Raw genomic sequence first — 24,773 nt, 5'->3', positions numbered from 1 at the left:
GCTCCATACAGTTTTCAATGGCTGAGTTTTCGGAAGTCGATCGCCAGGCCTTTGTTCTGAGGTGCCTCTGGGTGGACTCGAAACAGCATCCTTTCAGTTAGCGGCTGAGCACCTGACTGTTTGCACCACCCATCCTACGCCAGGTAGGAATTATGAGGACACAATGAAATGAATACATAAAAAGACCTGGGGCCATCTGTGGTTCGGAACTATGGCTCTGTTAAGTGTTGCCTGTGATTAGAAAGATCTATGAGAACAGTAACTGTTCTAACTACTTCTGTTTAAAGACACTGAAAATGGCCCACCCCCCTCAAAGGGGAAGTCTTCAGATCATCAGTGTCTCCTCTTCCCCAAGCCCCAATCCTCGCTTTGGCGTTTATCTCTTTAAATGGGCCAATGTTGCTGGATTCAAAAGGATGCTGGTGAGTCACTTGAGGACACGGGCCTATGTCACGAAGAACCGCTGGCAGGCGAAGCCAGGAGGAGACAGATTAGGCATCACCGCAGCAGGAGTGAGTCAGCCGGTGGTCCGTGCCTCACCCCACCGCCCTGGATCCAGGACTCAGAGTGGACAGCGGCAGTTTCATAGACACCGTGGCTAATTATTTAGCTTTAGCGATGCAGCCTGCTTGGTGGCTGGCCAGCTAATCATTGAGCATACCTCTCTCTTTCTCTCCTCTCCCACGCCTTCTGCTCTGGGCTCCTTCATCTGTCCCTGTGCTCTCTCATTTGTTCCCCATCTCTCCCTCTTCTCTTTCTCTTTCCTTCCCTATGGTTCTGTTGCTTCTCTCTCCTCTTTACTCCTGTATAATTCTCTCTCTCATGTTGTCTTTGCTTTTCTCCTCATGGAGCCCTGGTGGTACAGTGGTTGAAGTGCTTAGCTACAAACCAAAAGGCCGAGGGTTTGAACCCATCAGCTGCTCCTCAGGAGCCCTGGAAACCTTATGGGACAGTTCTACTCTGTCCTATGTCCTACAGGGTCACCATTAGTCTGATCCAACTGGACACCCAGAATGTCAACGATAAGTCTCCTCCTCAAACTTCTCTGTCCCCTTTTTCTTCCTACCACTTTCAGTGCTCATCTCGACCTTCCCTCTTCCCTGAAGGAAACCAAGCATTCTTTTTAGTGGATCTTGAAGCACGTAGTCCTTATCTTTCTGCCGGCATGCTACACCAGGGATTGGCACATTTCTTCTGTAAAGGGGCAGAGCGTAAATATTTGGGGCTCTGTAAATCATGTTACCTCTGTCGTTAGAAGCAAGAATGGTGAGATTCCCTCTCACATACTTTGGACATGTTATCAGGAGGGACCAGTCCCTGGAGAAGGACATCATGCTTGAGAAAGTGGAGGATCATAGAAAAAGAGGAAGATCCTTAAAGGAATGGATGGATGCACTGGTTACAAAAATGGGTTCACACACAGCAGTGATTGTGAGGACGCCACAGGACCCGGAACTGTTTCTTTCTATTGTGTGTAGATTTGTGATGAGTTGGCACTAACTCTAGGACAACCTAGGAATAACAAACACATGGTCTCTGTCCCAACCACTCAACTCTCCTACTGTCATATGACAACAGACCACTTGGAAACAAATGAGTGTGACTGTGTTCCAATAAAACTTTATTTAAAAAACAAAAACAAAAGCAAAAATCAGGCAGTGGGCTGGATTTGGGAAGCTGGCCAAAGTTTGCCAGGCCCTGATGAACACACTGCTCAGTTACACATCAGCAGAGAAAAGTCTGGATTTCAGCTTATGTGCCCATACGTGGAGCCCCTGTACACACACAGTTCCTAGCCACTGACTCCTCGGTTCTTAACTTAGAGACAGAGTCCCACACTCGGAAGATCATGGTGGTCTTTTATCTATGTGAACGGCTAAGCTAGGAGGTCTGACTTCTGTTACTGGTAGCTGAATCCCTGTCTTAAGGCAGTGAGTGTAGCAGAACACATTTTGACTGATACGATGTATGAAACATATACACGCATACACTGGGGACACTAAGGAGGAAGCCTCAGAGTGTTCTGTTTCTTTGGGCTGCAGAAAAGTCAGCAGTAAACACAGAACTCACAGCTGCCAGGACCTCAGCCTCTTCTACTCATGATCACAATGACTAACCCACATGTCAGCGAAACCACACCCACAGTCATGGTGGAGTTCGCAGCTTGACTTTGCAAGTTCCACTTTGGAGATGGGATTCAGGCTAGAGCCAGGGAGAGCTTTGGGTGACAATGAGATGACAAAGCTTGGTTTGCTAATAAAAGGCCCACAGCAGCTGTCAAAGAGCCCGGGTGGTCCAATGATTAAGCGCTTGGCTGCCAACTGAGATGTTAGTGGTTCAAACCCACCCGGTGGCCTGCTCCCATAAAGATTCCAAAATCCCCTGCCATTGAGTTCACACCGACTCATAGCGACCCTATGAGGAAACAGAGAACTTCTCCATAGCGTCTGACCGGACTGTATATCTTTACCAAAGCCTTATCTTTCTCCCACGAGTGGCTGGTGGGTTCTAACAGCACAACACATAATCTACCACATGGTCAGGATCCTCCCATAAGGGGTACAGCCTAGGAAATGCATTGGGCTATTCTCCGCTGTCACATGGGGTCATCAGGGGTCACAACTGACTAGATTGCTTCCAACAAAATACCAGGTGAAGCATGTCTACTGTTCCTCCATCAGTATGGTCCAACCTGAGAGAAACAGAGCCCTTGTTCATGCATCACCTCTCCTGTCTGATGGGGCAGGGTCTAGGGAGAGAGCGCTCAGACCACCAGAGACCTTTCTAACTTGCACTGAGCTGTGGACCAGCCTGAAAGTGCTCCCCATTGGGCTTCTCAATCCTTGTTCCCCCAATGACACAGAACAAGAGATCCTCCCAGCTTACATTGTACCGTATGATTAGTTTGCTACTGTTGTCCTTCGTTACCCATGGTGGCCGCCCCGATGCATGCTGAATGCCTTTCAACCTAGGGGCTCATCTGCCAGCACTCAATTGGGCAATATTCGGTTTGTCCACGGGGTTTACACTGGAGAATTTTCAGAAGTAGGTTGTTGGGCTCTTCTTCATAGGCCATCTTACTCTAGAACATCTGTGGAGACCTGTCCACCATGGGGATCCCTGATGATATTTGAGATATTGGTGACATAGCTTCCAGCATACCAACAAGGCACAAGCCATTGCTGTACAAACAAATGCCAAATGGGTGGGGATACAATTAGTCTAAACCCAAAGTCTCACTGCTGTAGAACTGACCTTAACTCACAGTGACCTGTGGGACAGAGTAGGGCAGCCTCATAGGATTCCCAAGGCTGTCATCTTTACGGAGGCAGACTACTGCTTCTTTCTCCTGTGGAATGGCTGGTGGGTTCAAACCACTGACCTTAGAGTGAGCAGCCCACCGCTTAACCACCACGCCAACAGGGCTCTTTATAATTGGTCTGCTGTTGTTTAGTGCTTTTGAATCTGTTCTGACGCACATTGTTACTGTTGTTAAGTGCCGTCAAGTTGGTTCCGACTCATAGAGTCCTTGTTTAGGGTTTCCTTGGAGTAGCTGGGGAGCTTGAACCACCGACCTTGCGGTTCAAATCGACCTTGCAGTCTAGTGCATTAACTTGCAGCCCCACACCATGACTCCAGTTCTGACTCATAGCAACCTTATACGGGGTTTCTGAGAAGCAGCTGGGGGTTTGAATCGCCAGCCTTGTGGCTAGCAGTCCAGTGCTTTTCCTAGGAGGTGGAAAAACTGGATTTTAATCTCAACTCTGCCACTTCCTTGTCATGTGGCCTTGGGTGAGGTCATATTTTCCTCTTTGGGCTTCAATTTCTCTATTACTGGGCTCAGTGGCTATTTATGATCCACTGCATGTCTAAAACCCAGTCATGTATAATCTTGCTGACTATATCTGTCCCAGAGGATTCTGTAAAAGAGATTAAGTACAAGAGAAATATTGAAGTTGCCAAAGAGTTTATTTACTTGGATCCAAAATCAATGTTCATGGAAACAGCATTAAAAAAATCAAAGGACACATTGCATTAGGAACATCTGCTGCAAAAGACCTCTTTCAAGTGTTAAAGGGCACAGATGTCACTTTGAGGACTAAAGTGAGCCCTTATCCAAACCATGTTTTTTTCAGCCTCACATGCATGTGAAAGCTGGACAATGGATAAGGAAGACCACCGAAGAACTGATGCATTTGAATTACAGTGTTAGTAAAGAATACTGAATGTACCATGGACTGTCAATAAAAGGAACAAATCCATCCTGGAAAAGTATGGCCAGAATGCTCCTTAGGAGCAAGGATGGTGAGACTTCATCTTACATGCTTTGGACATGTGATAAAGAGGGATCATTTCTTGGAAAAGGACATCATGCTTGGAAAGATAGAGGGACAGTGAAAAAAAGGAAGATCCTCAGCGAGATGGAACGACACAGTGGCTACAACAATGGGTTAAATTTTATCAATGATTATGCGAATGGTGCATGGCCAGGCAGTGTCTCATTCTATTGGACAGAGTTGAGATGAGTCAGAACCAACTTGACAACACCTAACAACGTATTATGGATTAGACAACACATTTGGCTTCTGTATTACAGTGAATCCAGGAGTCAGGGGCCTGGGGAAGACTGCCACATTGGACAGTGATTTGGTGATTAGCTCCTTGCTTCTCTCCCCCAAGAGACACCCAATATCCCTCTTAATAAAAAGAACATTGCCTTCATCAGAGGAAATACTCAATTCAGGAAGTAAGTCCTATAAGAATCTATCTCCAGTATTTTCAAATTTCATTCATTCATTTATTCATTTAATGGATTTTCTCAAGTGAACTGCTGAGTACTGGGGGAAAAGGAAAGGCAATGGGAATGAACAGGGGTGCTGTATGGCATTGGGGGATTGTAATGTGGCATTGTGGGCTAATGCGTCAGACAGCAAAGTCGTTTGAACTGGAAGGTCAGTGGTTCAAGCTCATCAGCTGCTCCTTGCAAACCCTATAAGGGTCATTATGGGTCGGAATCGACTCAATGACACTTAACAACAACAACAATGTCAACGGGCCAAGGCCAACAATGACTAGGCACCCACGTGTACCAGGCACGGGCTAGTTGCTTTGTTTGTTTTCATACTTCATCCTCTCCAGGGTTCTAAGACTGAAACTCAGGGAAGTTAGGAAGGCCACACAGCTAGGACTCCTGGTGTGGCACGGCAGGATCATCAATGGACTTCGAACCACAAGGTTGGCAGTTCAAACCCACCCGCAACTCCTTGGAAACCCTATACAGGGTTGTTAGGAGTTGGAACTGACTCAATGGCAATTAACAATAACAGCAGTACAGCTAGGGGTAGAATCTTCTGCTTCAGCCTTTTGCTTCCTGTCCTTTGCGAAATGCTACAAGTGTGCTGTCAAGGTGAAGCTCACAGAGCTGGGGAAGGTTAGCAGCTTAGAGCAGAGGGGGCTAAGGGAGCTTCCATGGAGGGACCCATGGGGTGAGCACTGCAGGGTGTCAAATCAGAAGAGGGATGAGGAGAAGAAGGGAAGGCAGGAGGAGATCCACTCCTGAAGGTCCCCAGGAAGGAGTGAGTGGTTACCTGTGAGACTTCTGAATGTGGAAGTTCCGACTCTGTAGAAAGCCAAGTGGGGAAATAGTAGGTCTTCAGGGATTTCCTCAGACTATGCCCTGACAACACCCCAAGACGGTCCTCCAGGGGCATCTGGCTCTACCAGAGGTTCAGATATAGTATCTGGGGTAGTGAATAAGCAAGGTAAGCATGGGCTTATTTGTGCTTATATACCAATCTTTAGTAAACAATTTCACATGGGATTCATAACACATCCAGGATTTTTCTTCTAGGTCTGGCTGGCCTCTGTCTCTCTTCCCACCTCACAGCATCTTCCTACAGAATCAAAGCCTTTTTTTCAATGTTACCATCCCTGATGGGGTCAGAGGACCCAGTAAACAAGGTAAGCACGAGCTCATGTGTGCTTCCTTACTAATCTGTAGTGAACAGCTTCACAGCTACAGATTAATAAGGAAACACAAGTAAGCCCATGCTTACCTTACTTACTGGGTATTTACCCCTGCTCAGATGTAAGCCCAAAGACAGTAAGTAAGCTGCAAAGCTGGAACAAAGCAGAGCTGAGGGTATTAGCAATCTGTCCAGGAGCCCAGAGCAACGCATGAGAATCCTAATTAGATACAAAACTTCTGGGACCACACAGAGCCTCTCTGTCCTGGCTGCCAGCACTGGGTCCCTCACCCGTAACAACTACCCTGTACAGGGCCGGGACACCAAGCCCACGCACTCAGATGCAGGGTTGGCCTTCTCCCTGAACCTCTTTCTGGTGCTCCCTCAATTCCAAGATACATGAGCATCATCATCCTGGGTTGGTAGTTTCCAAAGCTCTCTTGGCAACAGCAGCCAAGATCCTTGTTCACAGAAGACCAGAGCATGTAGATCCTTCCAGTCAGTTAGCCACCTGAATGAGTTTTTATAAGAGAGTTTTGTTAAGCTGCAGTGTAAAACCCAACATAGCTACATAAAGGGGCTTCAGAGAGTTCGTGGACAATGGAATGAAAAGATGATGGAATTTCTCCACAAATTTCTTGAAGCCCTCTCGTACAGCTGAGATGACACAGATAGCATTGCTTTCAAATATTTCGTAGATCCGCTCTATCATATGGGAGCTCTGGTGGCCCTGCAGGATAAGCATTGGACTATTAATCACTAGGTGGGCAGTTCAAACTCACCAGGTTCTCCACAAGAGAAAGATGAGGCTTTCTGCTCCCATAAAGATTTGTAGTCTCAGAAACCCTATACAGGGTCTCTGTGAGTTGGAACTGACTCACTGATGCCTAACAACATCTATCTTGTTGTCCTTTGCTATCTATGCATGTCTGTCATGTATTTACACATATGATTTAAGTAGGACCACTAGTTTTAAAACTGTGAGAGTTCTAGAAAAAGGAGACGAGTTGGTCACACTATCAATATAATATTGGTGCCCATGGGTAGTGCATATGGTTAAGTACTTGATAACTCAACAAAAGGTTGCTGGTTCAAATCCATTCTTCTTCTTCTTGTTAGGTGCCATCAAGTCAGTTCTGACTCATAGCCACCTATGTACAATAGAAGGAAACACTGCCCTTCCCTGCACCGCCCTCACGATCATTGCTGTGTGAGCTCATTGCTGCAGCCACTCTGTCTTTCCAGCTCATTGAGGGTCTTAGTCTTTTTCACTGACCCTCCACTTTACCAAGCAAGATGTCCTTCTCTAGGGCTTGGTCTTTCCTGATAGATAACAAGTGTAAAGTACATGAGACAAAGTCTCCTTGCCATCCTTGCCACTAAAGAGCATTCTGGCTGTACTTCTTCCAAGACAGATTTGTTCATTTTTCTGGCAGTCCATGGTACAGTATTCTTTGCTAACACCGTACTTCATAATCCAAGAGGCAGTCATTCAAATAGAACAAGGGCATACTGTGTGGTTTAAAGTCAGGAAAGGTGTGTGACAAAGTTGTATCCTTTCACCATATTTATTCAATCTGTAGGCTGAATGACTCAAGAAACTGTGGACTTCAGGAAGAAGAATGAATGTGACATCAGAATTGGAAGATGACTCGAACCATGTTGCCATGATTTAATGGAAAGATGATCACAACTGGAGTCCAGCGAACTCTAGAAAAAGCTACCCTGGGGAATATCCCAGTGCAGCAGTATGGGTTTGTTGGGAATGTAAACCCCCCTCCCCCCGGCCCACTCTGGGACCACTGTATCAGGGTCTGCAGGCTGACAAGATCCTCTGGGGGTTCCTATGTGCATTCACCTTGGAGAATTCCTGACGTAGGACACCGAACCCTATCGGGCCTCAGTCTCCTGCCGCCACAAGGGGACAATGGGGATGGAAAGGTCTATTCTCAAATGTTGTATGAAGAGATACCGAGAGATCACATGATATGTTTGGCACAGTGCTGTTGTTAAGTGTCTTTGAGTTGGTTCTGATTCATAGCAACCCTGTAAAGGCTTTCCGAGGAGTGGCTGGTGAATTTGAACCACTGAACTAAAAGTTCAAACTAGTCTAGTGCTTTATTCCACAGTGTCACACCAGAACTCTCTCTCTCTCTTGACACACACACACACACACATACACACACACACACGCACACACACATATATATATCCCTGGTAGAGTAGTGGTTATGAGTCAGGTTGCTAACCTCAAGGTCACCAGTTGGAAATGACCAGCTGTTTCACAGGAGAAAGATGAGGCTTTCAGCTCCTGTAAACATTTACGGCCTCAGAAGCCCTATACAAGGTCACTATGAGTCAGAACCGATTCCAAGGCACACCACTACCACCACCATACAAACACACACACACACACACGTTTTATATATATATTCACACACACATTATATATACACATACACATATACACATATGTGTATATACACATATACACATATGTATATATACACACATATGTACACACACATATCTATATATAAATAACTTATATACTTGGCACGGTGCTGGCCAATACATATCTGTTTGTCTGTTCATCCATCTATCCACCACCCCACCCATCTATGTATCAATGGATAGGATGTTGTTTTCAGAGGTCATCAAGTCAGTCCTGATCCATGGCTACCCCATATGACAAAGCACAGCTACCCTGCAGAATTTCCCTGGCTGTCTCTCTCTGGTAGCATAGTGGTTACGAATCGGGCTGTGAACCGCAAGGTCAGCAGTTTGAAACTACCAGCCGCTCCACGGGAGAAAGATGACGCTTTCTGCTCCCATAAATATTTACAGCCTCGGAAACCCTGTACAGGGTCACTATGGGTCGGAACAGACTTGATGGCACTTAACAACAACAACAATCTTAATGGGAACAGATCACCAGGTCTTTCTACAGCAGAGCCATGAGGGAGGTTGGAATCACCAACCTTCAGGTTGGCAGCTGACTGATTAACCCTTTGCACCAGGAAATCTGGTTTGCTCTCTGTCTACATACAATCGTATAGTGGGGAATTAAAACAATGAAAACCATTCATGTTTCCTTCCTTTCTCCCAGCATCACTAGCTTCCGAATCATCTAGTTATCCACCTTGTTTTCTCGATGTCTCTTTGCTAGCTCCTGAAACATCAGGTACTTTTTTGACCTCTGTGATCTTCTTTCTGCCTGTTCAAATCCCAGTATCACACAATGCATTACAAACTCCAAGAGCTGGAGGAGGTTGGAGATCCTCTATTCTACCTCGCCTTCAGAATCAGAAATACCATTTTTTCAGTCCCCGCCCACTCAGTCAAGCGCCACCTCTTTTTGTGTACCAGGTGTGCGATGGATAGTTTCTGGATGAACAGATTAATGAAGCCTCCGTCTGCTCCGGCCCCATTCAACTTTGGTGTAAATTACACTCCACTTGTTTTCTTTATGACTCATGTCCTATCATTCTTAACATTCAAAACAAAACCCAAACACTAGAAAATCTCATATTTATCTTTGGTTGCTCTCCTTTCTACACTTAAGAATGTTTATATACCACTTGTTAGGAATGTCTTGATATTTTTAAAATTATATGTTTGTGTTTTAAGATACAGTTCACATTTTAATTCTGACATTTTTCATATTGGTGAAAGCATATACTGCCAAATGTACAATTCCAACTGTTTCCACCTGTACATTATATTCATCAAGTTGTGCCACCATTCTCCTTATTTTTATTTCTCACTTTATTCCACCACTATTAACTTAAAACTCACTGCCCCATAAGCTTCCCGGCCAACCTTTCCAATTGCCATTGTCAATTTGCTCTTACAGAGATGATTCTTCAAAAGAGCACAATGCTCAACACAGATGTTGTTTATTAATTACTTTTTTTGTTTTTGTTCAATGAAGACGTCAAGGGACAGTTTTGTTTTCAGATTTACAGTTTAGAAATTATTTCAGGGCAACTATTTCAGGGGCTCATTCTGCCTCAATGGCTCCAGAAAGTCTGGATTCCATTGAGAATTTTTGGTCTGCTCCCCTACCCCACTTTTGATCAGTACTCTGTTAAAGAAACTTTGATCAAAACATTCAGCAATGGAAGCCAGGCACTATCCAGTTCTTTATATTTTTAAGTTAAGGATGATGTATTTCAAGCATATACATTGCCAAATAGTGGGATTCTAAGTCCCTTGAAGGAAAACAAAAAAGGACTATGGTATCCCCTTTTTGAAATACCAATGTCTAGGAGCAGATCTGAATTGTGTGGAAATTTTTGAAAAGATGTGTCTTTGGTTGTGTCTACTTTCACCAAAATAACCAAGTCAAAATGAAACTGTGAAATGTATATATCTTTAACTATAAATCTATTTCTTTCTCAGGAAATGTTGATTGTCATTGCTATGGTCAATGATGAAAGTACTCATGAGTGTTAATAAACTACCGAGAGCCAAAGTCCTCTGGTATGCCCCATCATTCTAGAAAGGGCACAATTAGCTGGGAAAAGACAAGGAAGAAGACTGGGAGCCTGGGTGATTTCTGAAGGCAAATTAGTAGCCTTTCTGTGTAGAGAAATGCCTGGTGGGCTTCACGTAAGACAGTCCCCCAAGAACCAAACCCTCCACTCAAAGGTTATATTTACACAGCTCATTAGGAATTTTAAAATACTTTTTACACTCATTAGACTCGTAACCATCCACCAAAGCTACTCCATAACAAGGGATAAACACTCCATTCTAGAGGATGAATAATAATTAGGTACGCACGGCACTTTGCTCTTTAACAGGTCTAATTTTAGAGCATAATTAATCCTGGTGAAGCTGCATAAGATAAGTGAAATATTTATGCAGCTGGGTTAATTCATGTATTTACTCCTAGAGAGACATTCAGAATTGGACATGGCTTTCCGGAAAGATTATCTTAAGACGCCCCCTGGAACGACGTCATCTTTTCTCCCATGATTTTGCCTCCAGATGGCCTCTTAAAGATGAAGCTGAGAAGACACAGTACCCAATCCTGGCATTCTGACCAGGAAACCAAAGAGTTAGGACAGAAAGTATTTGTGAAACCTAGTGCTCTGTAAATACAAGGGGCACACCTCTACACTTTATGGATGCATTTGCCCATTGTTTTCTCTATTTTGCCACAAAGGGGAAATTCATTGAGCAGAACCATAAAGGTTGCTCTTGTGATATTGACTTGGCCACATTATTGCCAATGCCACAGTGAATATGCAGTTGAATATAGGGTTTGTGCACTGACACTGACGGTGACCATGATGATGGTGACGGTGATGATGGTGATGATGTTGGTGATGGTTATGACAGTGATGGTGATGATGATGGTGGTGGTGATGGAATTAATGGCAGTAATGGAAGTCATAATGGTAATTGGTGGTGATAATAGTGATGGTGGGGATGTTGACAGTGATGGTTATGGCAGTGATGGTGATGATGATGGTGATGGTGATGATGGAGTTAATGGCAGTAATGGAGGTCATAATGGTAATTGGTGGTGGTGATGGTGATGATGATGGTGGTGATGTTGACAGTGATGGCTATGAAAATGATGGTGAGGGTGGTGATGATGGTGGTGGTTATGGCAGTGATGGTGATGATGATGGTGATGGTGATGATGGAGTTAGTGGCAGTAATGGAGGTCATAATGGTGATTGGTGGTGGTGATGGTGATGATGATGGTGGTGATGTTGACAGTGATGGCTATGGCAATGATGGTGATGGTGGTGGTGATGGTGATGGTTATGGCAATGATGGTGATGATGATGATGGTGGTGATGGAGTTAGTGGCAGTAATGGGGATTGGTAGTGATGATGATGATGATGATGATGGTGGTGGTGGTGGTGGTGATGTTGACAGTGATGACGGTGATGGTGATGATGGTTTTGGTGGCAGTGATAGCAGTCATGATGGTGATGGTACTCATGATGTTGGTAATGACAGTTATAGTGGTGATGGTTGTGACTGTGGTTGTGATAGTGGTGGTCATGGTGATAATGTGAGGAGGATGGTGGTGATGGTGATGACAATGATGATAGTGGTGATAATGGTGGTCATGGTGATGGTGGTGATCATGGGGTAATGTTGGTGATAGTGATGAGGATGGTGGTGAGGATGACAGTAGCAGCTAACACTGATTAAGTGATTTCTATGTTCCTGGGTACAGTGCTAAGCTCTTTGCATGTATTCTCCCATTTCGTTCTCATAAGATATTTTCTTCCAGGTAAATATTACTGTATGCATTCACAGAGCAGTAAACTTAGGTAAGAAAGATTGTTCCTTTACAGAAGTACTTATGAATTTAATTATGAATATTGAATAAAAGACAATAAATTTCATTCAGATAGACATAAATTGCTCATTCCAAATGGGCTTAGCATCAAACTTATCAGTTTTTGTAGACATCTTAGAAAATAAAATGCAATACAGAATCTTGCCTAATTGACCCCTTGTCCGAAGCAGGCTCCTGAACTAGAGGATTTGCCACTTACTAGGTCAAACACACAAGCCCTCCTCTGTAAAATGGGGATAAAAGCAACATTGAACCTGAGAGAACTGTTGGAAAGATGATAGAACACATGGTCTGCACAGTAGGGTGACTGGCACATACTGTTTCCTAAATGTGTTGACTGTTTCATCACAGATGTTGAGAGGGTGACAGAAATTGAAGGCAGGGCTAGCGTTAGAATTCACTTCCTGGACAGCTACCCCATCACATTTAAAGGTTCCATGTCAAATGGAATCTGTCCCAACATCATTCATTCATGTATGATTGAATTCTATCTTCTATTTCCCTGTTATATTCCAGGTTTTGTGCTGTTTACTTCCACAAACAAGGTTCCTTTTGGTTGAGTTGCTAATTCCATGTAGGGAACCAACGTGGTATACTGGAGTTCTTGGGAGGTATAAAAAGTTAGTGAGCTCAGCTGTTTACAGAAAGGCTGACAGTTCTAGTATACCTAGAGGCACCTCAGAAGAAAGGTCTATGAATCTACTTTAGAAAAATCAGCCAGTGAAAATCTTACGGAGGACAGTTCTACTCTGACACACATGGGGTCGCAGTGAGTGAAAACTGACCCAGTAGCCACTGGTTTTTAAACTAGTAGTAGATAGAACAAGGAGACAGTGGTAGTTGAGTGGTAGAATTCTTGTCTTCCTTGTAAGAGACCTGGGTTTGATTCCTGGTCAGTGCACCTCATGTGCAGCCAAACACCAATCTGTTGGTGGAGCTTGTGTGTTGCTATAATGCTAAACTGGTTTCAGTGGAGCTTCCATACTAAGACTAGGAAGAAAGCTCTGGTGATCAACTTCTGAAAGTCAGTCAGCGAAAACCCTATGGACCATAAAGGTCCAACTCCATTGTGCTTGGAGCAACCATGGGTCAAGGCCAACTCAACCACTGCTAATGACAACAGGGAGAACAAATGGCCCAATTCTTCACTTTCTCTGTATTCACATTCCTTGCTTTATAACTCAGACATTCCTCCCACAACAATGGAGAGTATACGTCTCCATCCTTTGACCTTGGGCTTAGCCAGACTTGCTTTGGACAGAAGAATGTGAGCAAATATGATGACAAAGCCTGGAAATGTGTGTGGGCAGCCAGTGTGCTTTTCTCTGCCTCAATATGGTCAAGGAAAGAGCTTCCTCAGGTAGAAGCTTCTCCTTTAGCCTGATACCTTGGCATGGACACCCATGAAGCAGAACCCATACAGGTGACCCCTGGGTATGCAGCAGGAAGTGGGGCCGCCACATCTTTCACAGCGCTTTTTCAATCGACCTGCACTCCTCTGAGCAAGGGAAACACTCTCTGCTGTCTGCCTCCACAGTTTCACAGCAACAGCTGACCAGCACAGTCACCAATCACAACCAAGAACATGAAAAGTGATCTGAAGAAGGTACAGATATTCTACAAGGGATCCAAAGAATTGGTTGTCCTCGTTTGGGAGTTAAAGATCTAATACACCCCAAATTCTTGATGCCACCATGAGAATCTAGGGTTTAGATCTGGAAGTGGGTAGAGGTGATGAAACGGCACCAGATTATGGAAGATTTAAAATTCTAGATGTAACATATTTGGTGGGTTTCTGTCTTTAGGATAACCAAGAATATGAGGGTTGGAGTCTTTGTTCTTCAGAAGTTCAATGCACTTTGTTCTGTGCCTCTGTCCATTTTGATTTTCTATGTGGTGCAACAGATTCTGTAACCATCTCTGAATAGTTTCTCCACCCTGCTTCTGCCCTATGCTTTCAGCAATTGTATCATATTTCAACTTGTTCCAATTTGGGGGAGTAAATCTTCCATCTGTGGTTGACTTTGATTTTGCTTTCTCAGTGTTGGTATTCAAAGGGAAACATCACGCCACATAACTCATGAAAGAGTCTAAATATGCTCTTGGGAAACTTTGGGCTTTGATTGCAATCTTCAACTATGAAGCACAGGAGGACAGACCAAGAAGGAAATTGTGCTGGAAACAATCAGTTCAATGAGCTGAAAGGTCCGTATATGCCATGGATCCATTAGACTGCAAGACCCACAAGGGCAGACACTATATGGTTTGCACGAGAGGAAGTCAAGGGGTGGACTGTAGTGTCACCCCATGAGAATTGTGCTCACCATTCATTTTCCAAATATGGACTCTGCTTCCTTCCTTCTTAGGAAGTACGAGGAGCTGCCATATTAGTACAGCAGAGCTCCACCTGCTGGTGGGCCCAGGGTCCAGACCCTGAGGACTCTAGGAAGAAGTTAGCCCAGAGCATTAGAGATCCTTCCTCTGGAATTTCAACTTCAGAATTTAGAGAAGAGAGATCAGAACATAGTATAGCCTAGTGATGCAATGCTATTGCTCTGAATTAGAGTTTCTCCACCCAGCACGGTTGACACTTGGGACTGGAAAATTCTTGGCTGTGAAGATGACAGTATGCATTGTAGGATGTTCACAAGTCTCCTTGACCTCTACCCACTAGATGCCAGTAGCAAACAAAGTACCCTGCACCTCCACCAAGTTGTGACAAGTTGTCTCAAGGCATTTTCAAATGTCCCCTGGGTGTCCCTTCCTCCCCAATACAGAACCACTGACTTCAAGAGAGGAGCTATTCCAGAGAATTTCTGTTTGAAAGGCCTACGACTACCCTATTTTCCTCTAAGACTATTTGTTTCACTTTCCCCCAAATCCCATGTGATATTTCTTCCTATATTCTTAGAGTACATTCCTGTTAAAATTTAAGTTGTCTAGATTTGGTACCCATGATAAATGAACTGAAGAAAATGGTATCACGGACTAAGCACTCAATCTCTGAATACTTTCAGTGAGCAAACCCATCACACAAAGACCCATTGGGAAGTCAACTAAAAACCTGGTCCCAAAGAAAGCAGGGGTTACCCCAGGTCTTACCATCACCCACAAACTGCAGCAGGGCCAGGTCAATCTGCCTCTTCCAAGGGGAGCCCTTCTGGAGGGCAATTCCATAACCAGTGGTGGCAAAGATGTACCCACTCCCGATGGTCACCAGCTTGCAGCCTTCATCCCTCCCAGCCTTGTAATTCAAGACGGCCGCATCGTAGATGAAAGCGTCCAGCTTCCTGAAATGACAAGAAACCAGGGAGTCATGGGGGGTGGCTGGGTACCATCTCGGGGTTGGCCTCCTGAGGTCTGATCCAGCATCACACACTAGCTTTCATGCTGCCCATGATGACTCATGGGCACACCAGTGCCTCATCATAAAGAGGATCTATTTTTAATTAGAGGATAAAAGCCAGCACCTTTGCTTCTCAACTTACAAGAGACAGCTAAATAAAGACACAAAGCATCATATACCCAAGTGAGTAAACAGTCGAGTTGGCTAGTTTACTAAGCAGTTCTCCTGAACACTGAATAGTGAACAGCGGTCTAGTTAGAGAGGCTTGCATTGGTACCAAACAGACCATTACGAGACAGGAGAATTCAGTGGTAGAGTGGGGAATAGTGAAAATGAACTAGAGAGAAACAAGTTTCTATTACCAGACTTACGGTCTGGTAATGTTTTAAAAGCAAACAACACAGAAATGTCCAATATAATTAAAACGGAGCTAAATTCCAGAAGCCAGAGGCTACCTCTAATAACATATTGGTGAACAGCCTTCCAAATTATTTAGGTGCACACATGCAACTTTTAAAACAGTGGCTGGCAAACTGTAAAGACAAGATAGTAAATAATTGAGGTGTTGAGTGCCAGACAGGCTGACCCAGCTACTTGGGCCTGTAGCTGCCACATAAAAGCAGGCACAGAAAATGTACAAATGGACGTTACAACAACAATGGCCTTGGCTCGATACCAATAAAAGGTCATTCACACACACAAAAAACTGGCCCATGAGTTGTATGTATGATATATGTACAATGTATGTACGATGGGAACTACTCCACAAATGGTTCCTTGTTTTCCAGAGTGACTGTTTCCATGTCTATAAACATGGTGAGTTCTTTCTTGTGGTGCAATGGCAAACAATGGGCCACTGACCTAACAGTAGGTAGACTGAACCCAGCTGGCAGCTACACTGAAGGAAAGTCCTGTAAGTCTGTTCCCCTAAAGATGACAACTCAGAAAATCCAATAGGGTGGTTCGACTCGGTCACATGGGCCATTATGAGTTAAGACTGACTTGAAGACACCCAACAATAGCAGCGTAACTTATAGACAGTAAGTAAGTGTTGGGCTAAGGTCTGCAGTTCAAACTCACCCCTCTGTAGGAGACAGACGAGCTGTCTGTCCACATAAAGAATTAGTCTCAGAAACCCTAGGGAGACCCCCCACCACCACTCCCGTCTTATAGGGCTGCTGGTGTCCTAAAGGCCTCTTGGTGTGGTGCTGTAGAATCAGCACTGGACATCAAACCACCATGTTGACAGTTCAAACCCATAAGTTGTTCTTTAGAAACCCTATACAGGGTTGCTATGAGTTGGAACGGACTCGATGGCACTTAACAATAACTTACAATAGGACTGCTGGAGTCCTGGTGTGGTGCTGTAGGATAAACACTGCACCACAAAGTTGGTCTGAATCACAAGGTTGGTGATTCCAACTGACCAGTTGCTTCTTGGAAACCTTATACAGGGTTGCTATGAGTTGAAATCGATTTGACTGCACTTAACAACAACAACAACATAGGGTTTCTAGGAGGCTTGGTGTGGCACTGTAGGATGAGCACTGGACTGCAAGGTCAGTTTGAACTGCAAAGCTGTTAGTTCAAACTCACCAGCTGCTCCTCAGCAACCCATATTGGGTTGCTATGAGTCAGAACCAACTAGATGGCACTTAACAACAACAATGGGTTGCTATGAGTCAGAACCAACTTGATGGTAATGGGATTTGAATTTCTGGTGGTGTCTAACTCAGTCTAGATCCCTATGAATGGGCATTCATGCTGATTCTAGTGTTTAACATGGTTATTTTAAAAGCTGACATGATTACCCTTGAACACAGGATGGATACATCAACTGTACACTTGATGCATTGTTGGTGGTACTGCTGGGTTGATTTCAACTCACAGTGACTTCACATGACAGAGTAGAACTTCCTCCATAGGATTTTCTAGCTTTACTGGTGTAGCAGTATAGGATAAAGCACTGGACTGCAAGGTTGGTTTGAACTACAAAGTCAGCAGTTCAAACTCACCAGTTGCTCCTTGGAAACCCTTTACAAGTTGACTGAGTCAGAACCAACTCGACGGCACTTACAACAACAACAACAACACTCTTTACGAGAGCGGATCGCCAGGTTTTTCCCTGTGGAGGTGCTAGGTGGGTTTGAACCACCTATCTTTTGATTAGCAGCCAAGCACTTAACCACTGTGGCACCACCAAAACTCTGTCTTCATACAGGTTGGAAAATGAAATCACAGATCACTCAATGTTCCCACATTTATTGCTTCACTTTCTATGACAAGAAAGAGTGAAACAAAGAAAAATAAAAGTCGTATGGGAGTTCGTAAAACTCAGTCTTCCAGCTACTGAAGGACTCCCTATTGTGGGGGTGGGACGAATTGGAAGTTTTCCAGCCTCATTCTCTGTTTTAAGCGTCTGTTTCTGTAATGGCCAAGGCGGAAGAAACTACAGAGCTTTTCCCATCAATGGGAAGATTCTGAAGCTTTATTTCAGGACTGCAGGATCAGAGACACAGATTTCAGTTCTGAGAGTATTATAAAGGATCAGATCACCCAAGTAGAAGAGGAAGAGAACTGCGCATTGTCATTGGTGATCTATGGCGCCGAGAAGACAGTGACTTTCTAGATGGCTAGCAATCCTGAGACATGAGGGAATAGGGGATTTGGAGTTATGAGAGCCGTTAGAAGTCATTTGTAGGTGATGGCAGTAGGGTGTGACATAGGAGTGTGAGAGTAGGAGGCAGAAGGGATGTGAGTTCTAATTGGGATGGACGATGGCTAGGAAAAGTCACGTTCTACTTCTAGATGGCTGTTCTGCAGCTGTGAGACGAGGTGATCATTGTGGTTCTCTAGAGATGTTCTTCCAACTGTGAAGCTCTATGACCTCTAAACTAGCAGGCACACCTTGTCTCTACCAATAGGGAAACTGGGTCTCTGCATACTGCGTGTGTATCCTGGGTTAACTCAGACCATGCAATGACAAATCCTGGGTACTTCCCACATCCAAGTCAGAGTGTGGTGATGATGCTCACCTGGGTATGATTATTGCCGAGGTCCCACCCAACTCTCTTCTCTCAGTTCCTCAAAACTAAACAAATAATAATTGCACCTTGTCACCTAAATCACAAAATGGCTCCAAAATTGTGAATATCATCCCGGAGCACTGTGTTCCTTCTTAAAATCACCTATATGAACCCAAATGGCAAATAATTATTTAAAAACAAAGATAAGAACATGAGGAAGGGTAGGGAAGCCAGATAAAAGGAAATGAAACAACCAGAATGAAAGTAGCGAGACAGTTCATGCACTGTGAAGAATGCAGCCATTGTTATTGAATAACTTGTAGAAGCTGATGAAGGGGAACCTAAACTGCTATGTAGCCATTCACTGGAACCTCAATAAAATATTACTTAAAGCACACACACATATGTACACACACATATCTGTGCACACACTCAAATGTGAAAGTCATCTGTTGGTATTCATGTGGCGACAACCTTTCTCTATCTTGTTAGGTCACCACATGCTGATGGAAATCTAAACCTGTACCTGGCCACATACAAGAACTGTCTAATGATAGTTTAAAAATGGGTGGACACCCTTTGGTTGGTTGATGATGCATGGAGTGGATTGTAACCATGGCAATGAAACGACATATGATAGGATGAATGTAAAACTAATGTTCTCCCATGTAAACTATTACATAATTCACAATAAAACATTTTAAAAAATGGGTGGACAAACAGAGATTTTTGTAAATCTGTAATATATTTCAGGGCAAATCTCCTGAAGGCAACAAATAGCCAAATGAGCAGAAAGAAGAAAAGGAATTTTTCCTGGGAGATGAAGCTCTCAAAGAGCAGGATACTGTCAAATCTGAGGGCAGGAAAGTATAAAATAGCAGTCTATTCCAACCAGACCAGAACAGAACAGAACAAGGGGACACTGAATGCTTCAAAATCAGGAAAGGTGTGCACCAGGGCTGTATTCTTTTCCCTACTTATTCAATCTGTATGCTGAGCAAGTAATCTGAGAAGCTGAATTGTATGAGGAAGAACAAACATAGCATCAAGATTGGAGGGAGAGTCTTTAACAACCTTTGATATGCTGATGATATAACTTTGCTGGCTGAATGTGAAGAGGACTTAAAAAACTTACTGATGAAGATCAAAGACCACAGTTCCAATATGGGTTGCAACCTCAATGTAAAAAAAACCACCAATCTTCACAACCAATAAATAACATCATGATAAATGGAGAAAAGACTGAAGTTGTCAAAGACTTCATTTTGTTTGGCATCACAAAGTCAACGCTCATGGAAGCAGCACTGAAGACATCAAATAACATACTGCATTGTGCTATTTGCAAATCTGCTGCAAAAGAGCAAATAAGGTATGCCTGACCCAGGCCAGGGTATTTTTAATCACCTCATATTCATGTGAATGCTGGATAATGGAAAAGAAGGCAAAAGAAGAATGGATGCACTTGAATTATGGTGTTGGCAAAGAATGATGAAAGTTCACGGACGGCCAGAAGAACAAACAAATTTTTCTTGGAAGAAACACGGTTGGGTTGCTCATTGGGAGTAATGTACATTGGACATGTTATCAGGAGGGACGGATACCTGGAGAAGGACTTCATACTGGAAAAAGTGGAGGGTCAGGGAAAAAGAGGAAGACCACCTCCCCAACAAGATGAACTGATACAGCGACAACAGCAATGGGTTCAAGGAAGACAACTGTGAGGATGGTACAGGACCTCACAGTGTTTCATTCTGTTATGCAGAGGGTTGCTATGAGCCCGAGCTCAATCCACGGCATCTAACAATAGCTACAATGTTGTTCTTTGTTGCCACTGAGTCAAATCTGAGTTTTCCCCACCTTGTATTGCTGTTGTCAAGTGCCGTTGAGTCAATTCTGATCCATAGCGATCCTGTATAGGGTTTCCAAGGAGTAGCTGGTGTGCTTGAACCACCCACCTTGCAGTTCAAACAGCTTTGCAGTCTGGCGCATTAACCCACAGCGCCACACCTTGTATACAACAGAACAAAATACGCCCGATCCTTACCATTCTCACATTCATTGTTATGTTTGCACTCTCTGTTGCTGCCAGTATGTCAATCTACCTCATTGAGGGTCTTCCTCTTTTTCCTGGAAGCCTCTATTGGATCAATAATGGTATCCTTCTCTAAGGACAGGTCCCTTTTGATCACATGTACAGAATACGGTGAGATGAAGACTCTGTATGTTGTTGTGTGCCATCAAGTCAGAGCTGAGTCAGAGTGATACTGTATAGTGTTTCCAAGTCAGTACGTCTTTCTCGGAGCAGAAAGCCTCATCTTTCTCCTGCAGAGCAGGGCTGATGGACTTTAACTGCTGACTTTACAGTTAGCAGCCCAACGTGTAACTGACATTTGGCAATGATTATGGATGGCGGTTGCCCAACACGGTCGATACAACTGAGATCACAAATTGTGTATCCGAAAATGTTGGATTGGCAAATGTTGTATCATATTTCCATTTCCCAGCAATAATAACAACAAAAATATTGATGTAGTAGAAAGGGGGTTTGCAGTCAGGGACTTTAGACGAAGATTTATATTTCTCAGCGTTAGTCTTCTGTCTACAAAGCAGAGCTGGGAATAAGTGTGTTAAGTGGTCTGTTGGGATTAAAACGATGCTGTGTAAATTAAAGGCATGTGCAGTGCCTGGCACAGGGCAAATTCTCAAAACACATAAACACATTTGATGTAATTCAGATTTTATGGCTTACAGATCTAGTCTGGAATACTCTGCACGTTAGCTCATCTCACTGAGTCCTTGGAACCACACAGTGATAAACACACTACTGCCATCCCCACTGATAGATGGGGAAACTGAGACACAGAAAGGCAAAGGGTGTCATCCTCAGTTTGTGAGCATGACCCGCAGTCCAGTGCCAAAGCCCACAGGGGTAACCACACTGATGAACCCATTGCCACTAAGTCAGTTCTGAGTCACAGAGACCCTAGAGAACAGACTAGAATTACCCCATAGGGTTTCCGAGGCTGTAAATCTCTACAGAAACAAACTGCCACACTTTTCTTCTGTGGAGTGACTAGTGGGTTTGAACCACCAACCTTGTGGCTAACAGCCCAATGTTTAACTCCTGGTGCCACCAGGTGTATTATCTCAGAAGAGCAGATTTGGGGGTTATGGCTGTCAATCAAGTCAAATGTTTTGAAAGAACAGGCAAGGAGACCTGGAGGTATCTGAGAGTAAAGAGATAGATGTGAAGAGTTGTTGAGGTCATTTGAGGACAAAGAGAACAGACTGAGATGGAAGCCCAATTTGGACAGAAGGCACTTGTGGGTGTGGACCAGCAGTGTTTCTTGGAGATAGTGATCAGTGAGGCTGGGCTTGGCAACTGGTATCACTGGGTTTGGAAGAGCATGTCAATTACAGGCTGAAACCCTGGGAATGATTCCTCAGACTATGAGGTGAGGGCGCCACAGTGAAAGCCTCTTGGCTTGGCATTGTCATTCCCGGGGACAGGGGTTTCTGGGAGCCTTAGTGCGGCACTATGGGATAAGCACTAGACTGTGAATCACAAGGTCAGTGATTCAAATTCACCAGTCACTCCTCGGAAAACTTGTATCCGGTTGCTGTGAGTTGGAACTGACTGTATGGCACTTAACAACAACAATTTTCACAAGGGTTTCCTTCTCTTTGCTGGCCTTTCCAATTTCAGTAAAGGGCACTGTTGTGGATGAATTGTGTCCCTTACAAAGCATGTGCTGTAAATCAGAACCCCTACATCTGTGGATGGAATTTCACTGGAAAACAGGATTTTCTTTGTCATTTTTTGAGCCCACATCTGTGGAGGCTGAGTCTTTAACCTCATTACTTTTGAGACACAACAAGACCAGACTCAGAGAAACAAGCACCAGAAGGGGAAAGATGGCAATCTCCCCAGAAAACTGAAGGACACTGAGGAAGATGAGGCGAGGACTTTCTCTCAGAGGGAGAGTTAAAGCTTTCCCTACACGAGAAGACACATTTCTGTTTGTTCCAGCCCCTCCACCCCTTTGTGGTATTTCGGTAAGAGCAGGATAAGAGGCTAAGGTAATTTCAGCCTGGCTGTCACTGGGCAGGTGGGCAGGTCACAGTCGGGGGCTGAGAACCGAGAGACATTGCCTGAAGCTGAATAAGGTCCAGTGAGGTTGGCACAGCCTCTCTGTCTCCATTCCCCATGGAGGGTACCCTCTCTTCCCTGGGCGTTTGTGACAGATGGCACGACACCTTGGCCTCCTGAAACGAGGGCAGGGCAGACCTGGAGTCCAAACTGCCGAGCTGGCTGCCTGGCATGCCTTCCACCCTCCAGGCGGTCTGAAGTCTGTGAGGGGGGCTTCACCCTCTACCCACCACCCCAGTCCCCAAGACAGTGAGCAGTGAGAAGTGACAGTAATTCAAAACAAGAGTGAGGCTGAAGATCACTTCTCTGCAAAGCAGCAAAAGAGGGGCACGCCATGTCACTTGAACCTGGGAGATTCCTGCCAGGGTTTTTTGACAGCTGTGAAGATCTGCAGTTTCCCAAGTTTGTACAGGAATGCTGCCATTTCTTAGCATCTCTGTTGTGCTCCCATGGAATCTTGACAGGTCATGCCTAGCCCGACATCTGCCTGGTGACAAATTCCAGTGCCCTAAGCAAGAGAAGACCAGATCCTAGAGTCAGGGTTGAGCCCCTCTGGGGGTGGAGACTTGTCTTGTCCAGTCGCTTGACACTTCCAAATCAGAAGTTTTACACCTCATTGTCTTCTAACACATGTTTTCTGAGGCTCTCTGGGGGTCCCGCACATTTAATGGCTAATTATATAGTTAAAGCTAATTATTCATTCATTAACATTCAAGAAGGCTTTAACAAGATATTGACTTGTTCTGATGAATTAATGGAACCAGAGCGGAGACTCTGTGTGCGCGCGCGCGCGCGTGTGTGTGTGTGTGTGTGTGTGTGTGTGTGTGTGTGTTTTGGAGGTCTAGTCTAATGTGCTATTGAAAATTCAACAGCTCATCGATGATAACTGAATGCATTTGTTGTTGTTGTTCACACTGACATTTTCAGAGGAAGAGAAACTTGTTATCAATCCAGGCTGTCAGCATATTTGGATCGCACGGCCCAGGCCCCACTCTATGAGTGCAATACACAGGGTCCTCTGATCCTGTGACCTTTCTGATCTTCAGTCTCCTCATCTGTAAAAGGTGGAGGAAAGTTCTTGTCTCGCAAGGCTAGCTGTTGGAAGCAAGAGAGTCTTGGAAATGACAGACAGATTCAGGGAATTATGTTTGAGGATGATGCTGCTGAGAAGCAAGGGTAGTGGACATCCTGATTGGGGACACACACAGGACTACTGGTGGGGAAGGACATCCATGGCCCCAGAAGTGGTAGCAGGCACAGAGATTGTATCCAGCATCCACACTGCTGGTCCCTGACTGATGAAGACCCCATGCACGACAGATGGAAAACACTAGCCAGTCCTTGTGTTTCAAACCAACCTTGCAGTCTGGTGCATTGTCCTGCAGCGCCACACCAGAACAAGAATTGTTGTTTGCTAAGTGCCATTGAGTCAATTTTGACCCACAGTGACCCTGTATAGGGTTTAAAAAGAGTGGCTGGTGAGCTTGAACTACAAATCTTACGGTTCAAACCGAATATAAATACATACTCTTAAATCAGAATTATACAGACATTGATGAAAGTTCACCAAGGAATCATTTTTCAAGAAAATTCCATTAAGCTAATTTAATTCTTAGATTGATGTGTTCTGTGCTGCTGTTAGGGGCCAATGAATCTGTTCCCACTCATACCACCACTGTGTCCAACACAATGAACCACTGCCGAGTCCTGTGTCCTTCTCAAAATCACTGCTGTGTTTGAGCTCAGTGTTGTAGCCATTGTACCAGTCCATCTTACTGAGGATCTTCTTTTTCACTGACCGTTAGCCTTCTCCAGGGACTGGTCTAAAGTATAGGAAATGAAATGTCACCATCCTCACTTCTAGGGAACATTCAGGCTGAACTTATTCCAAAAGGAGATTTGTTCATTGCTCTAGAAGTCCTCACTATAATCAACATTCTTTGCCAATATTTG

General features: G+C 44.3%; 1 protein-coding gene across 2 annotated transcripts in view; it reads right to left on the bottom strand.

The window, feature by feature from the left end:
- GRIN2A (glutamate receptor, ionotropic, N-methyl D-aspartate 2A) overlaps window positions 1-24,773 on the bottom strand; it is a 525,447-nt gene that overhangs the window by 40,809 nt on the left and 459,865 nt on the right. For both annotated transcript variants that reach the window (XM_006867221.1, XM_006867220.1), the window contains one exon: window positions 15,401-15,588. In XM_006867221.1, the coding sequence (XP_006867283.1) occupies window positions 15,401-15,588 (188 nt within the window). The remainder of the gene's footprint in view (window positions 1-15,400; window positions 15,589-24,773) is intronic.

The sequence above is a fragment of the Chrysochloris asiatica genome, unplaced genomic scaffold, assembly GCF_000296735.1.
Source record: "Chrysochloris asiatica unplaced genomic scaffold, ChrAsi1.0 scaffold00102, whole genome shotgun sequence".
Classification (NCBI taxonomy): domain Eukaryota; kingdom Metazoa; phylum Chordata; class Mammalia; order Afrosoricida; family Chrysochloridae; genus Chrysochloris; species Chrysochloris asiatica.
The sequence above is the reverse complement of the archived record's forward strand: the minus strand, read 5'-3'. Positions and strand labels throughout refer to the sequence as shown.